This window comes from Zalophus californianus, chromosome 11, assembly GCF_009762305.2.
Source record: "Zalophus californianus isolate mZalCal1 chromosome 11, mZalCal1.pri.v2, whole genome shotgun sequence".
Classification (NCBI taxonomy): Eukaryota; Metazoa; Chordata; class Mammalia; order Carnivora; family Otariidae; genus Zalophus; species Zalophus californianus.
Genome location: NC_045605.1, coordinates 112,508,042 through 112,535,216, shown reverse-complemented (window position 1 = coordinate 112,535,216; position 27,175 = coordinate 112,508,042). Strand labels below are relative to the sequence as shown.

At 56.2% G+C, this 27,175-nt stretch overlaps 1 protein-coding gene across 2 annotated transcripts in view; it reads right to left on the bottom strand.

Moving 5' to 3' along the window:
• Window positions 1-424: 424 nt before the first annotated feature.
• The window catches only part of MOB2 (MOB kinase activator 2), a 77,362-nt gene continuing 50,611 nt past the window's right edge, over window positions 425-27,175 (bottom strand). Inside the window, exons 1-5 of one of the 2 annotated variants that reach the window (XM_027581511.1) lie at window positions 17,947-18,067; window positions 10,488-10,648; window positions 9,827-9,920; window positions 2,173-2,297; window positions 425-1,477 (exon numbers count right to left, since the gene is read on the bottom strand). In XM_027581511.1, the coding sequence (XP_027437312.1) occupies window positions 1,179-1,477; window positions 2,173-2,297; window positions 9,827-9,920; window positions 10,488-10,648; window positions 17,947-18,056 (789 nt within the window). In that variant the 5' untranslated portion in view covers window positions 18,057-18,067 and the 3' untranslated portion in view covers window positions 425-1,178. Of the gene's footprint in view, window positions 1,478-2,172; window positions 2,298-9,826; window positions 9,921-10,487; window positions 10,649-17,946; window positions 18,068-27,175 lie in introns of those variants that run through there. The other variant, XM_027581512.1, reaches the window with a different exon arrangement.

Below are 27,175 nucleotides of genomic sequence, written 5' to 3'. Positions count from 1 at the left end.
GCTACGCTCGGGTCAGAGGAGCCCAGCCCTCTGGGAGTGAACATCTGCTGGCTTCTGTGGGAGACGTCAGGGCTAGTGAGATAGTGAGGTCTCCTACCTGGTGACAGGTGCGGCCTGGATGCTGCAGACGTGTCCAGTGATTAGGGGACAGAGGGAAGGAGGCTTCCCCACTACCTGGAGCTCCTGACCAGACAGGGACAGAAACATGAGCTCCAGTGAGATGGCAGCAGACCCTGAGGGGTACAGCAGGGCCCAGGAGCCTTCCTGCAGGGCAGGCAAGATTGCCCAGGGGTTCAGAACATGAGTGAGTTCAGCACATTAAAGTCATGTTGAAACAATTCTGATGTCAGGCCGCCCTTGGTATCACACCAGCCCTGGCGCCCTCAGCACGGGTCTCCGAGACGCCGAGGATACACACAGGCACTGACCTGAGCGAATTCTTTTTATTACGACCGAACAGGTGAGCGGAGTGGGGACACCCAGCCTTCCGCCAACAGCCGCGTCTCCACACAGGCTGCCCGCCCAGGCACCTCGGTCCTATAGGCCCAGCTAGTCCACGGGCCCTCGTGGGCAGCAGGGCAGGAGAGGGGGGAACGAAGCCACAGGGTCAGGGCCCCTATGGGGTACCCCTGGCCACGCCCACCCCACCTGCGCTGAGCCACTGGCAGCCAAGATCCAAGCAAGGCCAGGAGAGGGAGGCCTGGGGGGGGCGGTGGGGAGGAATCTCTAAAGCAGCCCCACCCTGGAAACAAACCAAAGTGAGCCCAAGTCTCTCCTGGGAAGGAGCCCCAGCTCCCACGGGTGTATTTCTCTCAAACAGCAGAGCCCCGAGGGGAGGAGTGGGGGCCACATGGAAGACCAAGGAAAGGAAAGCCCCACAGGAGAAGGAAACTCAGACCAGCAGTCCCATAAACGTTTGTTGAGCGAATGAATGAAATCCAAAGGTCCTTCTTGACAAGCGGCACTCATCCGTCCAACAGGAAAACCCCGGCAGGGGGCCAGTCCGATGCACGGCCTGCCAGCGTCTGGGGAGCCCACACTCAGCGCGCCCGGGCCGGGTGGGGGGCAGCGGCAACCTCTCAGGCCTCCCGCCGCGCGTGCCCGGTGCGTGTGCGCACACACACAGGCACACGCACCACCGTCTCTCTGCACAGGTGCGCGCCTGTCCGGCCGGGGGCTCACCTCTCCTTCCCGTGGTTCTGTGCCCCCGCGCCCCCGCTGCTGGCCCCCTCCCCCCCGCCCCCGCCGCTGCACAGCACCTCCGTGAGGTCGTCCATGACGGCGGTGTCTTTGGGGTCGAGCAGGTTGAACTCCCTGGCGAAGAGAATGAAGTGGACGTAGAGGGTGTTCAAGTGTCCGTGCAGCTCAAGGGCCAGGGTCTCCTTGAAGTGGGACCAGTAGATGTGCGCCAACACGTGGAACAGGTACTTGCAGATCTTCTTCACCAGAGACTCGAAGGAGCTGGGGAATTCTCTGCCTGGGGAGAGAGTCCACAGCATCAGCCTGCACTGCACTCCACCCACGACGCGGTACCTCTCAGGGGCCTGGGCTCCCACCATCAGGAAGGAGATCATCTGCAGGACTAGCCTGGAGGGCTCCTGCCTGCCACACCCTCCCCACTGAGCAGCCCACTGGCAGGTATACCCGAGTGACCTGTCACCCTGGGCCTGGCCCCAAGAGGTAATCTGCGTCAAGGGGCCCGAGACCCTGCCATACACCACCCAAAGCCTGGACTCGGCCCCGGGGTCACATGTCCTTCCCTGATGGATGCTCTTGGGCCTCTACATGGCCTGGGCCACAGAGGAGGACAGGAACCAAGGTGCACGGGTACATCCTGCTGGCTCCGTATTGGCCTGGAGCCCCCCACCAGGACCCGCCCAGGTCGGGACACAGGGCGGCTGTTACTGCTTGCTGGCTGTCAGGTCCCCAGTGAGGTGGCCTGCAGCGGCCCCACTGTACTGGGGGTGGAGCGGGCAGCAGAGGGAACAGGCCCCAGAGCCTGGGGTGGGTGTGATCTTGATCTAGGCTGGGCTGACCCCTGCCAGAGCGCACCTGCCTGGCCTTACAGCCCAGGTCACACAGCTGCCCCCCCTCCATCCCGCAGGTCTGGCACCTTCGCATCGGCAGCCACAGCCGCCCAGCAAGGAGGCGCACAGCGGGGCAGAGACATACCGTATTTCGTGGGGAACACATCCTCGTCGGTCACCAGCTTCTGCACGGAGCTCATGACAAAATCGACATACTGGGGAGCAGTGCACTTGACCTTCTTCCCCCGCTCATCGTACCAGTAGTACTGTCTGTGGGGACAGAGAGGGCCGGTCACGGTGCCCCAGAGACACCCAGCGACTCTTACCCGACCCCACTCCGCCCCGGTCCCAGGGGTGGAGGTGTGGCAGGTGTCCAGTTCTCCTCCCAAAGCCCCCAGGGGAGACACACTGCTTCCCACCACCTGGAGACCCTCAGCTGCATCCCATAAGGGGTCTGCCTGCACCGATTCTGAACGTCCAGGACAGAGCATGCCGTCTGAACGCACGTGTACAACGTCAACAGAAGGCGTGTTCATTTTCTCTACCGCGTGCCTGCAAGTTTCATTCCTTTAGAGGGACGCGTGTTTTGTATGATTTGAAGAGGCATGGAGGGCACGTTGTTCACTGCTGCCCTGCCTCTTCCAGGGACACTGCTGTGACTTATCAGCCAGGCCTCGACCCTTGGGAACACCCCTGCTGCCCCTACTAGGAGCCACATGCCCTCCACTGGCCCAGTGGGGCTGGGTGACCAGTCTTCAGTGAGAACAGCTGGAGCACCTGCGGGCAGACACCCAGGATCTCTCACTGTGCGAGTCTCCCAGCTTGTGTGAGTGCAGACTGCCCCCTGCCCCAGCGCTTCTCTCCCCAGCAGAACACACACAAGTGCCCGATGGGCACTCATCTGGCAGCCACTCTGCTCTCCCCACCCCTGCTCCCGTCTCCCCCAGAGGGCTGCTGTGCTCCTGCAGGCTGGCTCACCAAGGGCTGGACCCGGAGCCACAGGAGAGCAGAAGTGGGGGGGGGGGGTGGCCTCTAGTCCGCTCAGGGGTGTGGTGCATGTGGGTGTGGGGCTTTCCCCGTGAGTGACTGAGTGGCCTACACCCGACCCTCTCAGCCCCCTGCCCCAGCCAGATGACGGGCCCCCTTCGGGCACAAGGCTTCACACAGACGTTTCCCTTTGTCCAGCACCACCCACACCCCCCTCACCCCCCTCACACAGCTGGCTTTACTTGGCCTCAGAATCGGCTTAGACTAGGTTTCCCCAAACCTCAACATCCCACCTTGCTCGGGGACCCCAGACTGGCTCAGAGTACCCTGCCCTGATTTGTTGAGTGTACCAAGTACTCCTGGATGACAGCCATGAAGGCTAACCCACTCCTACCACACTCTGTCAGGCCTGTCCTCGGGACAGTGGGGGTCCCCATTTCCCATGGCCAGCCTGACCCTGGCCAAATGACCTCAAGACAGCTCCACGGCCACTGCCTCTGCTCCAGCAAGCCCACCTCCACTGAGTAGGAACTGGGGCTCCGCTCCGCCCCAGGCAGGGTGTGGGATTGGCCAGGAAGATCGGGAATGCACGGTCTCCACACTAATGGACAGGCCCTCGGAGGAGGCCAGCCCTTTGTGGATAAGGGGACATGGCCCGACTGCCACTCAGCACCAGACCTGCCCACTTGGGGGTGGAAGGTCTGGGGTGTGACTGGGGTGTCGGGGCTTTGCAGAGGGCTACTTGGCTACTCCTGGGCACTGCCATGCACCCACAGGGAGGCCGGGCTTCACAAGAGCCTGGTGCCAGGTGCCCCACAAGGCCCAGAAACATGAGCAGGCAAGGGAGCTAGTTTAGACAAAGCCCTAAGAAGCTTGCCAAATTCCCTGCTTGCCCCCAGGAAGTAAAAATCCAGCACGGCGCTCCTGTCCATTAGAACACCTGCCCTAGCACCCTCCCCGCCACAAGGTGGCTCTGCTGACCCTCCTCCCGCCTGCCCAGACACGGGCACGGGCACAGGGCGGGTCAGATCACCTGAGGACGAGAAGGCAAAGCCCCTTTCTGTGTCACTCTGCACAGCCTGAGGGGGTCCCTGTGCGGGGAAGTGGAGCAGCCCGGCCTCTGGAGCCAGGCTGAGGCCCACATCTGCAGTGAGGTCCAGAGGTCAAGGCCCAAAGGCCAGGCGGGTGTCACAGACTTCCGTTCCACCAATCCCCCCGGCACCGCATGTGGATGCTGATGCACCTGGCCAAAGGGGCCAGAGGGTCAGAAAACACAGCTGCAACTAGAAACTGGGACACGTGTCTCCCCAGCGTGCGGCCCAGAGAGACTAGCTCCTGAGGGACAATGAGGACCGCCCCTCTGTTTGAAAGACGAGACACTGTGCTCTCAACGTTCCGCTTGTTTTCATTTTTAAATTACCGTGCAGTACAGAGGACATGTTCTGGCAGGCAGGCCTACAGCTTCACCTGTCCAGAGAGCCAGGTAGCTCCCACCCCCTCTCCCAGTAAGTCCCCAGCACACCAGGGATGGCCCCAGGGAAACGCCACAGGACGTCCTGAGCCGGGTTCCGTGCTCCAGCCACATTTCCATGTGCGCCCCGCGGCCCCCGCCCCCACCAGCGTGGAAGGGCCAGCGCGCCCAGCCGTTCGCCTGCTGGAAGACACCTGGCTCGTTTCCAGTTTGGGGCAATTATGGCTCCGACTGTTATAAATGCTCCTGGGCAGGTTTCTGTGTGAGCACAAGCTCTCACTTGTCTAAGAGGAATGTTCACGATCTGCACTGCTGGGCCCGTAAGAGGCCACCAAACCACCGTCAGACTGGCTTGTGCACCGCTCCGCCGTCACATCCTTGCCAGCATGGGGCCCGCTGTCCCCACCTGCTGCTCTAGGGGCTTGTCTGCTCTCCTGGGTCCTCTCTGCTGACCTCTCTGTGTCGAGGCCTGGACCCACTGGGGACCAGCTGCTGTTCGCACGCCTGCATTGTGAGGGATACTCACACGCTGGGCGCCGGTCCCTTCTTGGGTATATGACTATAGCCCGTAGTTTGTCTATTCTTCCTCCTAACAGCGTCCTTCTCAGAGCAAAAGTTCTAACTGTTGATTATGCCCGACAGTATTACTGATTCTTTCTCATCAATGAGCGTGCCTTGTGTCACGGCCAAGAGCTCCTCCCCTAGAGCTAGGTCATGAAGATTTCCTCATCTTCTTCCAGAAGTCTTAATAGTTTCACAATTTAGAATCCATTTGGAGTTAATTTTGGCATAAAGGTTTCGGTCAAGATTCACTTTTTTTTTTGCACACAGATGACTGGTTTTTCCACCAGCATCGGTTGAAAGGACTATCCTTTCTGCACTTTCTTCTTCATCTTTGTCAACAATCAGAGGGCCGCCTTTGTGTCCTGAATAGTGGGACCAGGGACTGTGCCCGTCCACGCACAGTCAGCCAGCTTGTCTCATTCTGCAAAAACTCTGCTGGAATTCGGACCGAGAGGGCAGGAAGGGGACAGACGAACCCGGCAGAACTCCCACTTGGCACCCGGGCAGGCTTCTCCACGGCTGCTCCCCAGCACCTCGCCCTTCGCAGTGTGCAGACGTGTGTGTGCTTCCCCGGGTTTATCCCTGAGCATTTCGTCGTCTGTGGGGCTGTTGTAAATGGTGCGGTTCTCTTAGTTTGGGGCTCCAACTGTACACTGCTCGGGGTTTTCTACACAACCATGCCGTATACAGTAATTGGGGCACTTCTAGCTCTTCTGCACCGTGGATGCCTTTCATTCCTGGTTTCTTGCTGTACAGCACTGTCCATTTGAGTGAATTTTGGTGTTTTGTTCCTACTAAGGAACTGGTCCGTTCAAACTGTCCAATTTATGTATGTAGGGATTTTTGGTATGTTTCCTTAATATCCTCTTAGTATCTGCTGAGTTTACAGTGACATCCCTTTCATTCCTTATACGGCACCTTTTCTTTGTGATCTTGTAAAAGGCCTATCAATTTTATTGATCTTTTCGAGAAATCAGCTTCTGGTTTCATTGATTTTCCTGTTTTCAGAAATAAATTTCAGTGATTTCTACTCCATTATTTCTTTTCTTCTGCTCAATTTGGGTTTATTTTTTCTTTTTCTAGTTTCTTAATATGGAAGCTTAGTTCCCGATTTGAGATCCTTCTCCTACAATAAACACATAACCCTATAAATTCCCCTCAAAGCTTTGCTGTGTCCCACAAATTCAGGTACGCTGCGTTTTCATTTGTGCTCAGCTTAAAACGTTTCAAATTCCCTCTGACACTTCCTCTCTAACCTGGGGATTATTTAGAAACGTGCTCATTCCCAAGTGTTTGGAGATTTTCCTGTTATCTTTCTGTTACTGATTCTAGTTTAATCCCATGACAGGCAGATAAGGAACGTAGTATGATTCTGATTCTTTCAAATTTGCGAAGGGCTGTTGTGAGGTGGGATGCCATCTCCTTTGGTGACTATTCATTCCATGCGCACTTGAGCAGAACGCGTCCTTTGCTGCCAATGGTGAAATGCATCCAGCCCAGCTGGCCGACAGTGCCATTCCGTCCTGTATCCCTGCTGACTTGCTGTCCACCAGCTCTGTCTTGCCTCCAAAAGAGGAGAGCTGAAGTCTCCCACTCTGAGGTGATTTCTCTCCGTTCCTCTAAGTTCTGTCCATTTATTTTGTGTAAAAGCGGCTACTTGGTGCACATTTAAGATCAATACTTCTTGATTAACTGATTCTTGTAAATATGCAATCTTCTTTATCCCCCGTGGTTTACTTTGCTCTGAGGTCTTCGGTATCTGGGATTCACAGAGCCATTGCAGCTTCCTGCTGTTCTGTGCATACAGCTTCTCTAGCCTTTTAGTTTTAACCTACAGACGTCAATGCGCGTGAAGCATTTCGTGAACGCTTACAGTTGGCTCAGCTCAGAAATCCACTCCTGCACAGTGGAGCCCCTTCACCTGTGGCTTCACTTTCCCTGGTCTCAGTTCCTCGTGGCGGCCGCCGTCCAGAAGCAGACACTGCTCCTCCTTCGGACGCAGCGTCAGAGGCTGAGAACGATAGAATGGCGTACCACGCCGCCTGCCTCAGTACCCCCCTTCGCTGCCCCATGTGGGCATCTCATGGTCGCACGCTATCACAAGAAGAAAGTGGGTACGGTGCAGTAAGAGACCTTGAGAGACAGACCACGTTCACGTAGCTTCCGTGACGGCACCCTGTTGTAACTGTTCCGTTTTATCACTACTTATCTCTGTACCTAATTTATCAATGCAATTTTACCACAGGGTCTGATGCAGTCCGGAGCTTCAGGCGCCCGCGGGGCTGGAAGCACAGCCTCCACGGCTGGTGGCCGACTCTGGGAGCTCTATTTGGCCCTCTGACATTTATGGGATTTCTGGTGTGTTTGAATTTTTTACCATCTTTTGTTTACCGCTTGTCCCTTTTGCTTCTCGTCCTAGTATCTCCTCTTTCCTGCCTTCTTTTGGGTCATGTTTTAGTCCTTCCTTTCAGTTTACCCATTACGACTTCGACTACATCATTTACACAACTTTTCAGAGGTTGCTCACAGGAGTATAAAATACATACTCCACCTGCTTTCCACACTGTCCGTTGCACCAACTTCCCACCACTCCGGCAGGAGCACCGAGAGCCCAGCCCACCGCCGGCTCCTCTGCTGTGACCCAGCACATGGGTGTGGCTCAAAGCGCTCCAGAGGGCCAGTCCCCAGGTCCATCCCTGTCGCTCGTCCTGCACAGACAGTCCGGTCCCCTCGCTCTGGGACTCCCTGCAGCAGCAGGTCGGCTGGCTGTGGATGCTCTTAGTCTTCCACCATCTGAGAAAGGTCCGTATTTCACCTAAACCCTTGAAGGACATGTGTGCTGGAAGGAGGACTGTGGGGTGGACTGCTCCTTCCTTTCGGCGCTTTACAAACGTGGCAGGGCTTCCTTGTGGCCCAAGGCTTCTGATGAGCGCTGCAGTCACTCGCCCGTGTTCTCGAGGGTTGGCTCTGCTCCGGGAAGGCCTTCTCTTTGCCCAGTTTTGTGATGACGTTTCTGCGCATGGACTCCTCAGTTTGTCCTACTTGGAGTTCATTCAGCTCCTTGAATTTGTAGGTTTGTGTCTGCCAAGCTTGGAAAGCTTCAGCCATTATTTCTTCAAATACAGTCTCCGCGTGGCCCTTTCACGTCACCTCTGGGACTCCAACGCGACCCTCTGGTTTCCATGTCTAGGCCCCACTCCAGGCCCCAGGCAGACATGTTGGTCCTGGGGCAGCACTCAGCTCTGGGACCCCTGGTAAACCCGTTTTCTTCTCTTCAAGTAATTTGACATCAAACAACTGCTAGGAAGGCAGTACAGTACGCCAGGCTCCATAAGCCTAAAGACCCTGTGAAAGCAGCTGCAGTCGAGAAGAACGAGAAGTGGGCACCCCAGTCTCACACCAAGCTCTGCGTGCTTTCCAGGAGTCTCTTCTCAAACACAGGGATACCGAAGGGCACATGGGAGCAGAGGAGACGAGCTTCCCCACCCGCCTGCCTTACAGGCCACCTCTGATACCTCTGGGTCGGGCAGGGCCAGCAAGTGTCCTCCTGAGCGTGCCACACACACGGCAGCTCTAAAACACTGTCCTCACCCGCCTCCAGCATCTGCCGCTGGGCAGTCTACTCTACCGAGGGCACTTCCCTCCCATGTCACTGTCCTCCAAGCTCACCAGCCCCAACCTCCGCTGGGGCATCCCTGCCTGTGGCCAATGGGGACACATGTAATGCCTGGGCTCCCATCAGTGGCCTTTTCTGGGTGACAGAGTGGAGAGCCAACTACTGTCTACATTTGCTCACACGGGACCTAGCCCTGAGCTCTGACCTGCTGGGGCCACAACAGTGGGGCCTGGCGGGGCTGAGAGCCAGGCCTGTGCCAAGGCTCAGTGGGCTCTCAGTGACAGGAGAGCTCCACGTGCCTGCGTTTGAGCTGGGTCTGTGCCCAGGAGCCTGGCCAGCAGCATCTGTGGGCAGGATGAACTCAGGACAGCACACAAAATGTGTGTTCGCCAGCAGGGGCTAGCAGCTCATGCGTACTTGCATTGGCCCCTGACCTGCAGCCCCGACAATAAAAAGGAGGTGTGAGAAAGGAGCTTCCGTGCCGCCTCCTCAGTCACAACAGCCCCAGGCTGAGCCCCAGCACACCTGGCCTCCCGTCTGAAGCCACCTGCCATCCCTTCTGCTATGAGAGGCCAAAGGCAAGCCTGTGCCGTGCAGGGGCTCTCCTCCCCGCACCCCAGTCAGGAGCTACTGCAAATCCAGTGAGGTGCCTCGAAGCCCCACTGGGGTACCTGCCTACTGAAGACACGAATGTGCACAAGCCTCCAGAAGAGAACGAACAGCACCCAAGGCCCACTGAAAACTCACCGCGAAGGCACCCCGGTCCCACAAAACCAGCCAACGAGGAAGGCAGCGAGTGTCCTCCTCCACCCCGTCCCTCGCTGTCCCCTTCTTCACTCCCTCCCACAGGGCGGGAGCTCTCGGGAAAAGCCATCCTTCAACTAAGTGAATTCACGACGCTCTGCTGTCTTAGGAAACCAACCTAGGCGTGTTCACCCCTACCCCCAAGGAGCTCGGCCACCAGCCTCTGGCTGGCTCCTGGCACCCCGTGTCCCAGTAGGACCCACACCACCGAGTGCCTCCCCTTGCTGGGCTCTGCCTCCTGTGTCCCTGCCCCACGGGGACAGGAGGTGCAGCCCCAGCCAGGACACAGCAGAGGAGACCCCGCACGGGTGCCATGAGATGGTGCAGGGGCTGGGCTGCAGCCCGGCAGAGACTCACGTGTTGCACACGGCCATCGTCTGGCAGGCCTCTCCCGTGCAGAACTCTGAGATGGTGCTGTACTGTAGGTTGACGTGGTGGAAAAACGTGGTGGCTGTGAGAGAAGAGAAGGACCAGGCGTGAAAACCACCACTGCAGCACTGCTGTGTATCCCAGTGCCCTGCAGGCCCAGGAGGCCCAGCACTTCTTCCTGTGGGCCCTGGGGCAGCCAGCACGCACCACAGACCAGAGACACACGTCCCAGTGCAGAGCACCGGCCCTGGAAGACGGCCACCAGCCGCTGTCTTGTGGGCTGGCATGTGTTTGCACAGCGCCAAGCTGGGCAGAGAGCCAGCGGCCATCCAGACGGAGTCCCCTCCACAAGGGGTGGGGCAGGCAGACATGCTGTGAGCCCTGAGCCCCAGGCCGGCCCAGCGCGTGGAGGTGAGAGCCACCCTCCCCTCCCACGGGTCATGGCCTTCCCATGACCTTGGCGCTGCCGGCCTTGCAGCTGCACACCCGCTCCACAGACAGTCCCTGGCACTGGCGGCCCATCCCTGGTACCCTCCCCGGTGGAGACCCTAAGTGCACTGCAGGGCCGGGCTGCAGCTCCGGGGAGTCCTCGAGGAGGTGACCACCTGCAGCCACTGTGGTGCCCTTCCCCACCCCATGCCACACGCACTGTTGCTGGCCAGCCACTCGTTGAGGTCGATCTCCCGGGGCAGCACCACCAGCTCCTTGAAGCCGATGTCGGTGATTCTGGACTTGGTGTACTCTGGCTCCAGGTACATCTTCTTCTCCTCGGCAGCAGGCTTCTTTCCATTGGGCTTTGCTTTAGACTTTCTGCCAGAGAGAAGGGAGCAGAGGGTCACTGCACGACAAACACAGGCATGGAGGCCACGAGCCAGGTCCTAGGACATGAGCGGGGCTGTCCCTGCCAGTGGGACAACCGGGGGGCTCTTCCTGAGACACCCCAGGAGATTCTGTTCCCAGTTGGTGCCAGGAACGGAAGGAAGCTGCCTTTGTCCTCCCCTGCCACTGTCAGGGGCCCATGGCCTGACCAGCTGAGCTCCCTGCCACCACAAGGGGCAAGTGGGATGCAGAGACACATGCCAGAGGCCCAATGCCGCAGGGCCAAACCTGGAATGTACGACAGGCAGGCAGCTCTGGGCCCAGTGAAGGGCTGGGGTGGTGACCACACTAGTCAGGTTCCATCCCCATGGATGACACTGCAGCCACCCTGGCCCGCGGGGTTGCCGGGTGGGACACAGGGGTGAGTTTCCCTAGCCCAGGGCCCCCACCCTTCTGTGCAGCCGATCTGGCTGCCTGGCCTTCCAGAGCCCTTGCCGTGTGCCGACACGGGGCTCCCCTGCACAACCCTGTCCTGCTCACCTGGGTTCCGTGCCAAGCACACAGTGCAGGATCTGGGCAGGGACAGACAGGTGGGCATGAACCAGGCCAGGCATTACAGAGATCTGCTCAAATGACCACTCTGCACCAAAAGGTTTGTTTGTTTGTTTGTTTTATTTACAAAAATAGTTACTTTCCATGAAAATATACTGTCATACAAACAGAATGGGCTTGTTATAGCTATTTTTATAGGACTAAATACATATATTTGAAATGTCTGTTTTCATTCAAATCCAGTATCGGTACCTAATTAGCCCACAAACCAAAGTTCTCGGTGCTGAAGAGGCCCCCTCCTTGGTGGGGGAGCCGTGGGCCCCAAACCAGTCTCCTGCCAGCCGCCCAAAGGCCGGAGCCAGGGCCATGGTGTGTGCAACCTAGGTCCACAAACAAGATGGAACGTCCCCTAAGAGGGAAAAGTGACCAACACGGTGGCCCAGAGCCCCCAGCTGGGAACACAGCCCAGGCCGGATCTGTCATTAAGTCACTGAGTGTCACACTGGAGCCCACACTGGGCACACGGGCCTTGGAACAGAGGACCCAGTGGAGGGCCGTGTGCAGACATGGCCCTTCCCAGCAGCAACCGCCCAACAGGGAGGTGTAGCAGGGTATAGGCTCCCCGCCATCTGGGGAGCAGCTCAGAGCAACGCTACAGTCCTCCTGCACATGCAAGGACTCCCCAACCTTTTAAGGGTTAGAATTGGGTTCCTGGCGGAAAGTTTGAGAAACTGAAGGAAAATGCCTAATAACATGAATGAGTCTCTTGGTTCTTAGTTGGACGACTAAATTCTTTAATGGTACACACTGTGACTTGTAGAAACAAACTGCAAATCAATACTGTCAGGACGTCTTACTGACCAGAAAAGGCCACCTTTGGCTATAAACTCTCAAGGAGGGGTCACCCCCGCGCCGAGAGCAGAAACTCAGGGGAAGTGTGTACACCTGCCCTGGGGACAGAATAAGGCAGCCAGGGGTCTCGGAGTTCCAGGAGACGCACCCTCCAGAGCCCCCAGTCCTGCTCTGCAGTGCGGAGTGAGCAGGCCCCCACCACGGCAAACCCACAGGCACCACTGTTGGGATGGCCACGGGCCCCCTGCACACCTGGGAGGGCTGTGGTCAGGGTGCTGGCTGGGCCGGAGGGCTGGGGGCAGGCAGGCTGAGGACCTGGACTCGGGGGGCCGCCACACTTGGCCCGGCCCCACCCGCCTACGGCGTCTACGGAGGGAGCAGCAGACCAGCTCACAGCTGGCCTCGGTCTGGCCCAGCTGCCCAAATGGGAACGCTCCGCGGGTCTTGGCTGGGGCCCAGCCTAACGGTGGCTGAGCTGGACACGGCCATCCTAAGCGCTCCGGGCACCCAGCTCCCTGTGCCCCCCTCCCCCGCCAGCCCTGCTCCAGCAAAAGGGCCAAAGGTCCCCGCAGCTCCCTGACCCTGTCCTTTTCTTCTTGTTTTGAAAAGTTGCTAGTGGTTTATTTAAGAGAAACAGGAAGGAAAAATGCTCCTTGAATGCCAGGGAAATGTTTTCCCTCAGCTTCTCAGCAAATCTTCTCCTTAAAAGGCGACGTGTTCTCAGCCTCCCGGTGCACCACCGGGAGTGGCCAAGGCCACGCAGGGCCACAATGTCCTGGGGACAGGGTGGGACAGAACCCCTGACCCGGAGCAAGGGCGTGGATGTCTCTGTCTCTCTTGATCTCTGTTAGATACACAACCGCAGTGAGCACTTCAGGGGTCCCCTTGGCTGGGGGTGGGGGGAAGGAGGCTGTTCACTGGGGGGTATGGCTACAAGCGTGGACACACGCTTCTCCGGGCCCTGTGGTCCCCTGGCCCAAGACAGCGAGGCTCCCACCCTTCCCCAGAGCATGGGAGGGATCAGGGAGCCCAGGGGCTCTGCTGATGCACTCAGACGCTCCACCAGGAAATGGGTGGGCAGGCCGTTTTGCTCCCTGCCCCTCGCCCTTCTCCTGACCCTGGTCTCTGCTACTGAGTCACACGCCGACCTGTCAGAAAGCCTGAAGTTGCCTAGAAGATGTCCTGTGCCTACAGCCCCAGGCATGAGGGGCCAGCCCACGGGACGCACGTTCAGCCTGAGCCGGTTCTGCTCTGCTCACCCCCCACCAAGTGTCCATCTGCTGGGAAGGTTCTCCACTCTGCATCCAGGCCCAGTCTGACCCCCGCCCCTGCCTCACCTTGACTCACACCTGGCTAGGACCACCCCCGAGCTGGCCACACATGCTGGGCCTCAGCTTCGGGGTCTAGAGGATCCTATGACCACACGTGTAGGGATGGGGCCCGTGGGGGCCTGTTGTCCAGGAGCCATGTCACAAAGTGACGAGGACCACACATCAGAACCAGCCCAGGGGCAGCTGTTAGTGGAGCAGCAGCAGGAAGCGGCCTGGTGCAAGACGTGCCCAGGGTGACACACAGGCCCACTTGGGGATGCCACCCTCGTGCTGGCAAGTCCATCTCCAGGGGAGACCGGGAGCCCCTTTGGGCCCACTCTATCCAAGGGCCAGGCAGGCAGCCATGGGAAGACGTGGGCTGTGATGTGTATGTGGTCAGAAGGCCTCAGCCTCCTCACCCTTCTCCCCTGCTGCTGTCCGCACCTGTTCTCCTGCAACAAACAGGCCCAACAGGCAGGTGCACACCAGGCCCGCCAAGCTCGACTGCTCCAAGCTGGTTCCCCTGAGCTCCCCTGTCCCCATCATCCAGAGCCGGCCTGGGACTCCTGGACTGCCGTGTAATTTGGGATGACCCCTGTGCCAGGCCAGCCAGAGCAGACGTCTATGGAGTCTGGTCATGGGCTCCTCTTTCCTTCAGTCCCACAGGCAGGCAGCAATGATGGGCAATGACCCAAAGGCAGCAGGACAAGGTACAAGCCAGGGCCCTTGTGTGGAAGTGGTCGCACAAGCCCAGCCACACGGGTCCCTTCCACCCCAAGTTCTGTCCGGGCCACTGCCAAGCCACTTGGCTCCTCTGGGTGGCAGACATGGCCCTGGCCCAGCCCCGCTCCTCTGCCACTGGCAGCAACAAACCCGAGCTTTCAGAAAACGCCCTGTGGCTTCCAGGTGGAACAGGCTATGTAACACCGTCCCTGTGGCCACACGCGTGAGCACAAGACCGTGCACCCCCACCCCACAGGCACTGAGCTCTGGAGCAGGTTCTGTCCAGCCAAGGCCCAGAGGGCTGCCCGGGGGCCACACGCCTGGGCTCCTTCTCTCTGGCTCTCCCCCCACACTGCTTGCTGGGACCCCCACAGCAGCAGCAAAAGGTGGAGTCCCTGGCATGGAGCTGCACTGAACGGACCAGAGGGTGGACACAAGGCTGTGGCCTGCCACAGGGCCTGCTGGCACCTTGCGGGGGGCGGGGGGTATGGCTACAGGCACATGCAGAGAACCTCCAACAGAACCCTACATGCTCTCCTGGTCTAACGGGTGGGCTCCAAGGCTGGACCACCCATTTGGGAGGGGCCCAGGCTCCACCAAGAACATCTTCCTACTGTCTCCTCACCCTCCCCTGCTCCTGACGCCTTTACCACCTCCGCAGGAGTCCCCAGACCCCACACATGCTTGGCCTGACACACTTTCTGTCCAATGTCACACCACCAGTCCCACCAAAAAGGCCCCTCAAGTTGCTCAGTGTGAGCCGGCACCAACATGCAACCCATCCACGCCGAGCAAGGGGACACAAGGGTGCGGGAGTGACGCCTGCCTGACAGCCACAGGAGAGGAGTCTCCCCTAGGGAGGCAGATACACTGTGAGGGATGCACCTGCCCGGGAACGCCTGGAAACACTTGAGTGCCCCGTGCTGACGCTCCCCACCAAGAGCTGGCCCCCACAGGCAGATGTGGGGCTGTCAAGGAGCAATCAGTAACTGTCAGGTTTAGAACACGGATGCCTCCTCAAGGCCTCAGTCATGCTGAGGCAAGGGCCTGGTGGTCCCCAGGCACAGAGCAGGGCCAGCTGCGCCCAGCGGGGGGCACACTGAACCAGGAGAAGAAACTGCAGGATAGATGGAGACCCCCCCTTCCTCAGAGTCCTGCTCAGCCTTCTGTCCCCCAATCTGGCCCCTGCGGTGCTCACTGGATGCTAGCATCCCAGGACAGCTGAGGTTCTGGCCAGGAATGAGGCAGGGCAGATGTAGGAAGTCAAGGGAAGTGTGGAGACGCTGACCCTGGAGGAGGTGGGCAGTGGCGGAGGCAGCCTCATGGGATGGAAACCAAAGATCCGGGGGTGGGGAGCAGCGTTATGAGGAACCATGGATGCGTGAACAGTGGACCCATGGCACGCAGAGGCCCCACAGAAAGTGCTCCCACGGAAACAGAGCCTGTGCTGGTGGTGGTCTGGGAAAGGAGGGGCCCATGGAGAGGGCATCTGAGGACTCAGAAAGCACGAGGGTGCCCACCCTCCTGGGTGCAGCCCACTGCTCCCCACACCAGGCTAACGCAGGAGGGAGCTCCCAGGCCCAGGCTTGACAAGCGCAACTATATGGGGTGGCATATGCTGGGTGCAGCAAGAGCGGCCTGTGGGTCCCGTGTGCACAGGACCCACCTACTCCCCAGGGGGCAGCAGGGCCCAAAGTCCAGGCTCCTCCTGACCTCCTTCCTAGGACACTGATGAGGGCAAAGGCTCCGCAGGGATTTCACTGACAGCCCTGTCACCTGGGTGGTCAGGGCACACCTGGGCCCACCACCAGGGCCAGACATGTCCCTCAACCCCGGGCCGAGTGAAAACACCAGGGCTTGGCACCACTCCCAACCCGCAAGTTTCTGATGCAGCGGGCCTGGAGCGGGGCCTGAAAACCACCTCTGACACGTGGAGGTGCCCTGCCTGCATCACGTTCTTGCCACTCCTAGCACCCCGGTGTCACTGTACTCCCTCCTGTTGCAGAGCCTTGGAAACCAAAAGCTAGGAAACACCCCCATGGGACCCCCATCAAAGCCCCACGGGCTACGGCCAGCCGGATGCTGTGGAGAGGGACGAGCAGGTCATTTCTCTTCTTGGTTTAACTGCCTGGAGGTCAGCACCCCCAAACAATGCATGCTTTCATAAGCCTTTGTGTCCCCTACAAAATGAGACCCACCAAGACGGAAAAAGCCAAGGCAGACTGAGAAAAGTAGGCAGACACCATGGACCCAACGTCCACACGTGTCAGGCGCTGTTGCGTGCTGTCTGACCCACAACTGGAGCCACAATGTGGCCAACTATGCTCAGAGTTCAAATTTTACTTTCACTTCTCCATTGGTGAAGTAAGTGCTCTTCCTCTGATGCTGGGCTGAAAAGTCACCTCTGTCGGGAAGTCCTCTCAGATTCCCCCAGTAAGAAGGGCCTGGGCCTCTAGTCTCCCACAGCGGCACGCTGGTGCTCGGCCGGGTCAGTCTTGCCTCTGTCTTCTGCAGAACCCGCTTCAGCTTTCGGCTCTCTCCCACCACGCACACACGCACAGGCGTGCCCGCACCCATAGTACACGCACCCACGGTTCCCTACACGTTGCCAGTGATGGTCACTGTTCCTGATTTGAACCAAAGACCTGGAGGAGAGCACCCACACCTTGCCAGCGGTTCTAAATCTCACACCCTAACATTATGAAAGGACAGCTTTGGCCAGCTGACAGGTGGGATCTCTGGTTTCTACTTAGAATTCACTGTGAGTCCTCCTGTGTGGCACACAGGTGACCAGCTGTGGGGAAGGAGCCCATGGAAGAGACAGGCAGAAGCCAGAGGTGCCCACAGACAGTCAGAGGCACAGACACACACAGACTCTAGAACTGCCTCGGTCACTCCACACGAACCACCAGCTGGGCCTGGCTTCCCCTCAGACCGTCACACCAAGAGGCCTGCTTACTTTGGTTACAATTAAAGACATAATTGGAAAAGCAAGAGACATTCACTTTCAATTTTAAAAATGACCCACTGAAGTCTCAGGCAAATGCAAGATGTTTACTGAAGGAAGACAGATCTGAGTCTACAGTGTGACCCATTCTGGGCTCAGGCTCTGGCTGTGCTCCTGACTCCTGCGAGCACAGGTGTCCGGCGCCCCTCGGAGCCCCACTGCACCAGAACAGGCCTGCCCATCTTTGAGGGTCAGGTCAGCCTGCTGCTGCAGCCCGCCGCCCCCACACCCTCCCACCAGCAGGCTGCACTCGCTCGACCCAGAGCCTGAAGCAGGCTTCTATTCAGACATAGACCCGGGACTGGAGTGAGTTCCTCTAGACCCCTCTGCAGGTCAAAAAAGAAATTTAAAAAGTGGTCGGAAATGGCTTTTCTGGCAGCCCCCAGTCCCTAGAGCAGACAGCTGTGGCCCATGTCAGGTCTCTGGACAAGGCTACTCCTGGATAGGTTCCGGTCATCCCACCTGGGGACAACGGGACAATCACCCTGCCGCTCTGGCAGGCTTGGGAGAGGGCAAGGCAGGACTGCCGTGGTCACAAAAGTGGTTAGCCACAACGAGGGAGACGGGTCCCCTGTGGGCCCCCTGTTCTCATCCAGATCCTCCAGGGCTGCACTCCCTCAAGGAGCATGAGCTCCCTCCCACAAGCAACAGAAGTGCAGGCATTTAGGGAAAACCTGGCTCCAAACGAAGTTCCTGGCCAGATCCAGCCCCCCGGCCCCCAGCGGCTGTACACCACCAGGACCTTAGCTGGGAGGCGCGGCAATTACAGCCACTCCTCCCCAGGCTGACCTGGGGTAGGAACTAGGGACACTCAGACCACCCCCACCACCCCCTGCCCAGTTCACCTGAGCACTTTGCCGACTGCCTGGAGCACCATTTTGCAGCTGAGTCCAGTTTTGGGGGGCTGGCTGAGCAGAGCTCGGTCTGTGGGGAGACTGCTGCGATCTCCAAGCATGGTGGGGCAGTGCAGAGATGGGGCGGGAAAGTGGGAACCAGGGCACCAGAGAGCCGCTCCCTCCTTCCTCCCCTCCCTCTCTCCTTCCCTCCAGGAGACCAGCCAATGAGGACAGCAGGGGGAGAAAGAAGGGCTCCGGCCTGGCAGAGACAAACAGCTGCTCCTTTACAGGCGAAGGCTGGCCAAGTCTGGGTACATGAGGGAGTGTCTCAATCGCCTTTTCAAAGTGGCGCCTTGTGGGCGCTGTGTGGGGTTAAGGCCACTGTCGAGGAGATGGACACCACCCTTGGGAAGGACCGATCGGCAAGGCCCCAGGGTGGTACCACAGAGCAGGAAGCAGCTCTGCCCCAGGAGCTCGGAGTGGGGTGGGGGGCAACACACACCCCTTGCCTGACCCCAGCCTAGCTGAGACAAGAAACTGGCGGCGGGGTGGGGTGGAGGCTAGCTGGGCTGCAGACAGGCTGGCCACGCACCTGCAGAGCATGGACATGGGCTTGAGGCGCACCTACACTGGTACAGCCGTGGAGAGGTAAGGCTGGCTGGCTCCCAGGGCGTCCCAAGCAGGCACTGGGCTGGAACTGGGCAAAGGCTGCTCTTGGAGGGCAGCCCCACAACGCCTTCCTGTGGGGGTACAAGAAGCTGAGTGCCCAAGGCCTTCTTCGCAGCTGTTGTAGACAAAGGAGGCCATGAAGTACTGAAAAACCAAACATCTCCAAGAGGATGGTGCTCTGCTCAGCCCTGGTTTCAGTTCTGACCACAGAGACAGTGACAGCCCATCCCCACGCTCCTTGCGAAGCCCCACCCAGCACAGAGCACAGCCAGAGGTCTGCCAGGCCCCTGTACCCATATGCCCAGGATCAGCTCTGCCTTCCACCCCCGAAAGGCCACATCCCACAAAGGGCCCTGCTGACCTTCTCATCTGTCCAAGTTCAACCCAACTCTGCAGGGACCACCCCAAAGCCACCGAAAGGACAGATCAATGTGCAACGGCGAAAGGCAACCTCTGCCTGGCACAGCTGAGGACACCCGCAACAGAGCTCTGGCCACCTGGGAGGCAGGACAAAACAGGCCCCTTCTGTCCTGGCAGGACAGTGTCTCCGGGGCCACCCTGGGAGTCGGCATGACTCCTGTGCTACTGCCCAGGGGAGAGGCGCTAATGGGGTGACCACACAGCCCCTGGCAGGCAAGATGCGGAGTCCCCGGGAGGGGAGGGCCAGCCTGCAGCGGCTGCAGCAGAGCACTAGAAGGTCGCTCTGGGCTCACCTTGTTCCACTGCCTGCCCTGGCGTCAGAACCAGCTGTTTCTCCAGGAAGCCCTGGTCCCTTCTATTGGAGATGAAAACCTGACACTTGGCTGCTGGGTGGTACTCTCCTCGGTCCTCTCCGCTGACAGAGAAGGGAGACGTGTGTGCGCTCACCTATACACCTAAACCCCCATCTCTGTGCACATCTGCATCTGTATAACCCTGTGCATGTGTTCATCCCAATGCCCCGACAGATCTGTCACCTGTGGATCACTCCAGCCTCCTCCCCTGGCTTGTCTATAACCTCTCCCCCTCCAATCGGGAGACACCTCTGAGAGGCCACCAGGGTCTGAATCACTTAGTCAAAACCACGGCAGGGGAGCTCCAACGCTGTGAAGGCAGCAAAGCAAACGGGCCCAGTACCCTTATTAATGGTGCAGGCAAGCGCAAGCTTCGCTTAAAAGCAAATGGGAAGGGGCGCCTGGTGGCTCAGTCGTTAAGCGTCTGCCTCCGGCTCAGGTCATGATCCCAGGGTCCTGGGATCGAGTCCCGCATCAGGCTCCCTGCTCCGCGGGAAGACTGCTTCTCCCTCTCCCACTCCCCCTGCTTGTGTTCCCTCTCTCGCTGTCTCTCTCTCTCTGTCAAATAAATGAGTAAAATATTAAAAAAAAAAAAAAAAAGCAAGTAAGAAAAGCATCGTGGCTGAGTCCAACGAAACAGAAGGGAACAAGACAGAATAAGCCCCCCACTGAGAACCAAAACACCCCAGAAAGACACATGCACAAGACAGATGAAAACTATAGCCCAACAAATTAGGCAATCTCAGAAATTAAGTGACTTAAAGATTTGAAGAGAGAGGCAAAAGAACTCAAAAGAAGAACCAGAAATGAGAGCCCCTGAAATGCAGGCTAAATCAGAAGGAACACAAAGCCAACATGGCAGGAAACACAGGATGGAAAGGAGCAATTTTTTAGATAAAAAAGGAACGAAGAGACATTCACTTGCATGATGACAGGGTGACAGGTCCCGGGCTGACCTCCACCACCAGCAGCTACTAACTGGGTGAAATACACAAAGCAATGGGTTTCAGATGCCGGACAACATGCTGGTGGTTCAGGACAGTGCCCAAGAGCAGGGAACCCAAGGGTGAGCAGCAATCCACTGCCTGCTGGAGGCTGGGGTACAGGAAGGCGAAGCCCATGCAGGTCCCGCAGCCTCAGATGGAGGCAAGGATTGAAGCTGTAATGTGCAGTGAACCAGACGAGTTGGGCTGCCCAGAGAAGGGATGCCAGAAAGGACAGAGCCAGTTAAGCCTCTGGCCAGCTACTCAGATGGGGGCATGCAGGGCCCCTCCGAAGGCCTGGCAAAGAGCAGCTATGGGGAGAGCTGTAAGCTCAAGGGGTGTTGTCAAGACTGTCAGGCAGAAGACAGGCACAGCCACTCCCAGACTAGAGAGAGAGAGGGCACTCCACCGAGGCTCCACAGGACCTCCACTGAAAGCCACGCCAGAACAGGGCTACAGCAGCCCCAGAGGAAGGTTTCTCTAGACCTGCCCTCATCAGGCTTCACCAAGCCTCAAAGGGTCCTGCTGAACCAACAGCAAACGAACTGCATACTGGAATAACCACAGCACTCTTTAAGGAAGGACAACGAAAACCAGAGCTTTAATAACACTTGCCATCACAATGTCTAACGTGGGCACACACATGCACACACGTATGTGAAGGAGCAAAAAATGTTACCCACAACCAGGAAAAATAAGAGTCAACAGAAACAGACCCAGACACAACAAAGATGCTGCAAGTAACAAAGACTTTAAAGCCACAAGAATAAATACACTGGATGATTCAAGGATTGACAGGCAGTAAACCACTGAATGCTGACAATAATGAGACAGACAAGTTCTTTTACAAATATAAGTTACCAAAACGGACACAAGAACAAATAGAAAATTTGAATTTATAATTAAAAACCTTTCTACAAGGAAATGCCAAAAGCAGGTGGCTTTATGAGTGAATTCTACCAAATACACAGATGAAATAATACCAGGGGCGCCTGGGTGGCTCAGCTGGTTGAGCGTCTGAGTCTTGTTTCAGCTCATGTCATGATCTCAGGGTCATGGAATCAAGCCCTGCTTCAGGCTCTTCACTCAGCTGGGAGTGTGCTTGAGGGTCTGCTCTCCCTCTCCCTCTCCCCCCACCACTTGGGCACTCTTTCTCTCTCTCTCTCTCAAAAAAAAAAAAAAAAAGAAAGAAAAGAAAAAAAGAAAGAATACCATTCTTACAAAAACTTTCCCAGAAAATAGATGAGGAAACACCACCCAGGTAATTTAATGAGGCCAAATAAGAACATCACAGGATAAGATAAATTACAGAATATCATCCATGAACACAGATGTAAAACTCCCTAAGAAAATATTAACAAAACAAATCCAGCAATATATAAAAGGAGTAGTAGATCATAACCAAGAGAGGTTTGTCCCTGGAATCTAAGTTTTGTTTTTTTTTTTAAAGATTTTATTTATTTGACAGAGAGAGACACAGCGAGAGAGGGAACACAAGCTCGGAGAGTGAGAGAGGGAGAAGCAGGCCTCCCGCTGAGCAGGGAGCCCGATATGGGACTCGAACCCAGGACCCCGGGATCATGACCTGAGCCGAAGGCAGACGCTTAACGACTGAGCCACCCAGGCGCCTCCCTGGAATCTAAGCTTAGCTAACATTTAAAAACCAGTCAATATAATTCACCATATTAACAGACTAAAGGAAGAAAAGACGATCATCTCAATTAGACATAGAAACAGTACATGGCAAAATGTTCATATCCGTGCCCAGCAAAAAAGTAATAGAAGGGGACATTCTCAACTGGAAAAGGGCAGCCACAAAAAAAGTCTAAAGTTAAGGGGCACCTAGGTGGCTCAGTCGGTTAAGTGCCTGACTCTTGATCTTAGCTCAGGGTCTTGATCTCGGGCTGGTGTGTTCAAGCCCCATGGGGCAAAAGACTAGCACACTTTACCAAGGAAGCTATTGGAATAGCAGATAAACACAAGAGAAACTTCTCAGCATCACTGGTCGGTACAGAAATGCAGATTAGATCCATCCCTGATGAGATTCCATTAGGCTGGCTAAAATTTAAACACACTAAGAACCCAAGTGTGGGTAAGAAGGCAAAACAACCAAAACTCTGACACACTGCTGGTGAGAGTAGACAACAGCACAACTACTTGAGAAAAGAGTTGGAAGTTTGTCATAAAGTGAAACGTGTCATCTATGCTATGAACCAGCAAGTCAGTGCCTAAGTATTTACCCAAGAGAAACGAAACCCACGTCCTCATAAAGGCACACAAGAATGCTCCCAGCAGCATTACTACAATAGCCAAACACTGCAAACAACCCCAAAATCCATCAACAGAAGAACAGGCTGATTATGGTCTATTCATACAACGAATACTACTCAGCAATCAAATGCCTAACATCACTGATAAGACGCATCATGTGCTCAACCTCACAGACATCATGCTGGGAAAAAAAATGCCAGAAAGAAAATCGTAGGTCCATACAGTTCCATTTATATGAAGTTCTAGAAAGGTGAGGTTGATCTTCGACAAAAAGAAATCAGAATGGTGGTTGCCCCTCGGGAGGGGAGCAGCAGGGAAACAGTGAGGACAGAATTCTCTGGGCTTGGGGGTGTAAAGCACAGGGTGTTCACATCCGTCAAGACTCAGCCAACTGTACACCTGAGGTCTGTGCATTATACTGTCTGTAAATTATACACCAATTTTAAAAGACTGAAAGTTTTTATAAAGGAAGATAAAGCATTTTAGTGAAAGAAGACTCGACACTGCACAGTGAACAGGCCCCCATCAAAAGCACAGCTGCCCACGGAGGACTCACCATCCATCAGTGCACTTGGGACACTGAAAAATCCTTCCAGAAAACCACTAGCTTGCCAGGGAAGCTGTATTTTCATCAGACTCCCAGTGATGCTTTCTGTCAGAAGGCTGTTGTTACAGACAGAATGCGTGTGTGTCCCTCACCCCCCAATTCCTACATTTAGGTCCTGCCAGTGAGGTGCTGTCTGGACCTGTAGCCTCTGGGAGGTGATCAGGGGTGAATGACGTCATGAAGGTGGGCCCCACGATGGGAATGGTGACCTTAAAAGGAGAGAAAGGGATCTCCACCCCCCACCCCCCCAACACACCCAAATCAGCCAGGACCCTGATGTCCAACTCCGGAACCGTGAGACTAAAGGGGTGCTGTCTATGTTACCCATCTGTAGTGTTCCATTCTGGTGGCCTGAGCTCAGACAGCTGAGTGTGGTCCAAGAGGCACAAGGAAAGGAAAGGTGAGCCGAAGACTCCGCATCTATCCAAAGTGTCTTTCAAGTCGAAGTTCTCAGCTGGGGGTGATACTACCCCGGGGAACACTGGGTAATATCTGGAGACGTGGGCCAAGGCCAGGGCAGCGCCCCCCGCCCCATGAATCACCCGGCCGCACACACTGATCCTGCAGAGGCGAACAAGCCTGTATGCAGGTGCAGACAAGGAGCTCGGGCCCCGTGGTGCCCACCAGGCCTCTCTGCACGTCCATCACGGCTTCTCAAGCTGCTCCCAGACTAGCAGCAGCAGCAGCATCTGGGAGCCTGCCCGAAACACCAGTTCTCAGGTCCTCCCGGCCCCACCAGCCCGGACACTCTGCAGTGAAGCTGGCATGTGGCTGAACAAGCTCTCCAGGTGGTTCTGACACAACCAAAGTGCTAAGGACATCCGTGGCACGACCACGTGAGAACACCGAACCAACAACAGGAGAGGAGTAACAGCACTCCAAATCAGGTGTAGGAGGAAGGGGAGCAGGAAGAAGTTTTGGGCTAATTTAACATTTCTCACACGAAGACAACGGGACTGGGGGCTTTACAAAGGTAACTGCAGAAAAATATCAACATTTAAAAAAATTTTAATTTATTTTTTTCTTCCAAAATTTTATTTAAATTCTAGTTAGTTAGCATACAGCGCGATGTTGGTTTCTGGAGTGGAATTCAGGGATGCATCACTTACACACAGCACCCAGGGCTCATCACAACGGGTGCCCTAATTCCCATCCCCCACTCAGCCCATCCCCCACCTCCCTCCATCCACCCTCCGTCTGTTCTCTATCATTAAGAGTCTCCTATGGTCGGCTTCCGTCTCTTTCTCTTTTCCTTCCCCTACGCTCATCTGTTTTGTTTCTCACACTCCACATATGAGTGAGATCATGTGATCATTGTCCTTCTCTGACTGATGTATTTCACTTAGCATAATGCCCTGGGAGCTCCGATTCGGGCTCTGTGTTCAACTCGGAGGCGGCCTGTCCCTCTCGCTCTGCTCCTCCTCTCGCCCAGGGGCGCATGCTTTCTCTCTCAAATAACTGGATAACTAAATACAATCTAAAAAAAATAAAACCTCTCTAGTTCCATCCAAGTCATTGCAAATGGCAAGATTTCATTCTTTTTGATGGCTGAGTAACATTTCATGTAAATATATATGTATTATATAAATATTACATATCATACATACACACTACATCTCCCTTATCCATTCATCAGTGGGTAGAGACTTGCACTGTTTCCATAGTTCGCCTATTGCTGACAATGCTGTGAGCACTGGGGTGCATGAGCCCCCTCAAAGCTTTATGTTTGTACCCTAATGGTGCAACTGCTGGGTCACAGGGTAGCTCTATTCTTAACATCCTGAGGAACCTCCACACTGTTTTCCGGAGTGGCTGCACCAACAGCGTAGGAGGGGTCCCCATTCTCTGCATCCCCGCCAACACATGTTGTTTGTGTTGTTCATTTTAGCCATTCTGACATGTGTAAGGTGGTATCTCAGTGTGGTTTTGATTTGTACTTCCCTGATGATGAGGGAAGCTGAGCATCCTTTCGGGTGTCTATTGGCCATCTGGATGTCTTCTCTGGAAAAGTATCTACTCATGTCTTCTGCCAGTTTCTTAACTGGATTATTTGCTTTTTGGGTGTTGAGTTTGGTAAGTTCTTTATAGATTTTAGATATTAATCCTTTATCCTGCAGGTCATCCGTAGGCTGCCTTTTAGTTCTGCTGATTGTTTCCTTCGCTGTGCAGAAGCTTTTATCTTGAAGTCTCAATAGTTCATTTTTGCTTTTATTTTCCTTGCCTCCAGTGATATGTCTAGTAAGAAGTTGCTAGCGATGAGGTCACAGAGGCTGCTGCCTATGTTCTCCTCTAGGACTTTGATGGTTCAGTCTCACATTCAGATCTTTCATCCATTTTGAATTTATTTAAAAGATCAAAATTTCTAAACAATCTTTTTATTGTGGCAAAATACACGTAAATGTACCGTCTTCACCGTCTCTAAGTGCACAGCTCAGGGGCATTAAGCACATCCACAATGTTCAGCAGCTGTCCTCACCAACGGTCTCCAGAACTTCCCATCTTCCCAAACGGAAACTTTGTCCTCATGAAATACCGACCCCCATCCCTCCCCCAGTGCCCAGCGCCCACCGTCCACTCTCTGTCCCCCCGAGTCACCGACCCCTTCCCTCCCCCTGCGCCCGCCGTCCACTCTCTGTCCCCGAGTCGCCGACCCCCCTCCCTCCCCCCCGCGCCCACCGTCCACTCTCTGTCCCCGAGTCACCGACCCCCATCCCTCCCCCGGCGCCCACCGTCCACTCTGTCCCTGAGTCACCGACCCCCATCCCTTCCCCGGCGCCCACCGTCCACTCTCTGTCCCCGAGTCACCGACCCCCATCCCTCCCCCCGTGCCCACCGTCCACTCTCCGTCCCCCCAAGTCACTGACCCCCATCCCTCCCCCGGCGCCCACCGTCCACTCTCTGTTCCCTGTGAATCTGGAGACTCTAAGGACCTCATGTGGGGGCAATCCTGCAGTATTTGTCCCTCTGCGTCTGGCCTGTCTCACTCAGCATCACGTCCCCCAGGTCCACCCACACTGTGGCAGGTGTCAGCGTGTCCCTCCGTGTTCAGGCTGAGTGACGGTCCGGTGTGTGGACGGACCACGTTTATCTGCTTGTCCGTCGACAACGCTTGGGCTGCTTCCCCACGTCAGCGGCTGTGAATGTGGGTGTTCAGGCATCCACTCGCGTCCCTGCTTTTGGCTCTCTGGGTCAATACCTAGAAGAGGAATCGCTGGAACACACGGTCATTCCATTTTCAGTTGTTTGAGGAACCGCCACGCCGTTTTCCACGGCTGCTGCACCGGCTTCCATTCCCGCTGAGTGTGCGGGAGGGTCCACCCTGCACGTGCTCCCACTCGCGGGGTTTCTGCTTTCTGTGCTCCTCTTGTGGGTATGGCTGGCGTGGAATGGGCACAGGGGGGTGGTATGGCTGAGAACGGGCTTTGCGGTGTCGAGATGCAGATGAAGGGGAGGTCCTGAACCTGGATTTGAAGGACCCAGAAGAACTCATGGGTCCTCTACACTCACACCTTTTCTACCTCTGTCCACTGAGAAGGCCAAGAAAACATAACCAGCTCAGAAGCGGAGAACACACCTGATGTCCAGACTGTGGCCTCTACACGTCGCTGCCCCTGTGGCAGCCAGGCGGGTTCCCGAACACGGATTCCAGGTGTGTACCCTGCCGTCAGGGGAAAGGACTTCCACAGTGTCTGATGCCAGTAGGGTCCTGTCACCATGACTCAGAACTAGCCTGAAGACATTCCATGGCCAAGGGTGGGGCAACTTAAGGATACAGGGAAGGACAACACCCAACCCTTGAAACAGAGCTGTTCAAACCTTTGTCTAATGGTATTTTTCACAAAAACACTTCGTTGTTTACCTTTGGAGGAGGGCAAAGAACCAAAGCCTATTTTGAAGCGCAGTCAATGAAAGGACAGAGTGAGCACTCGTCCCGC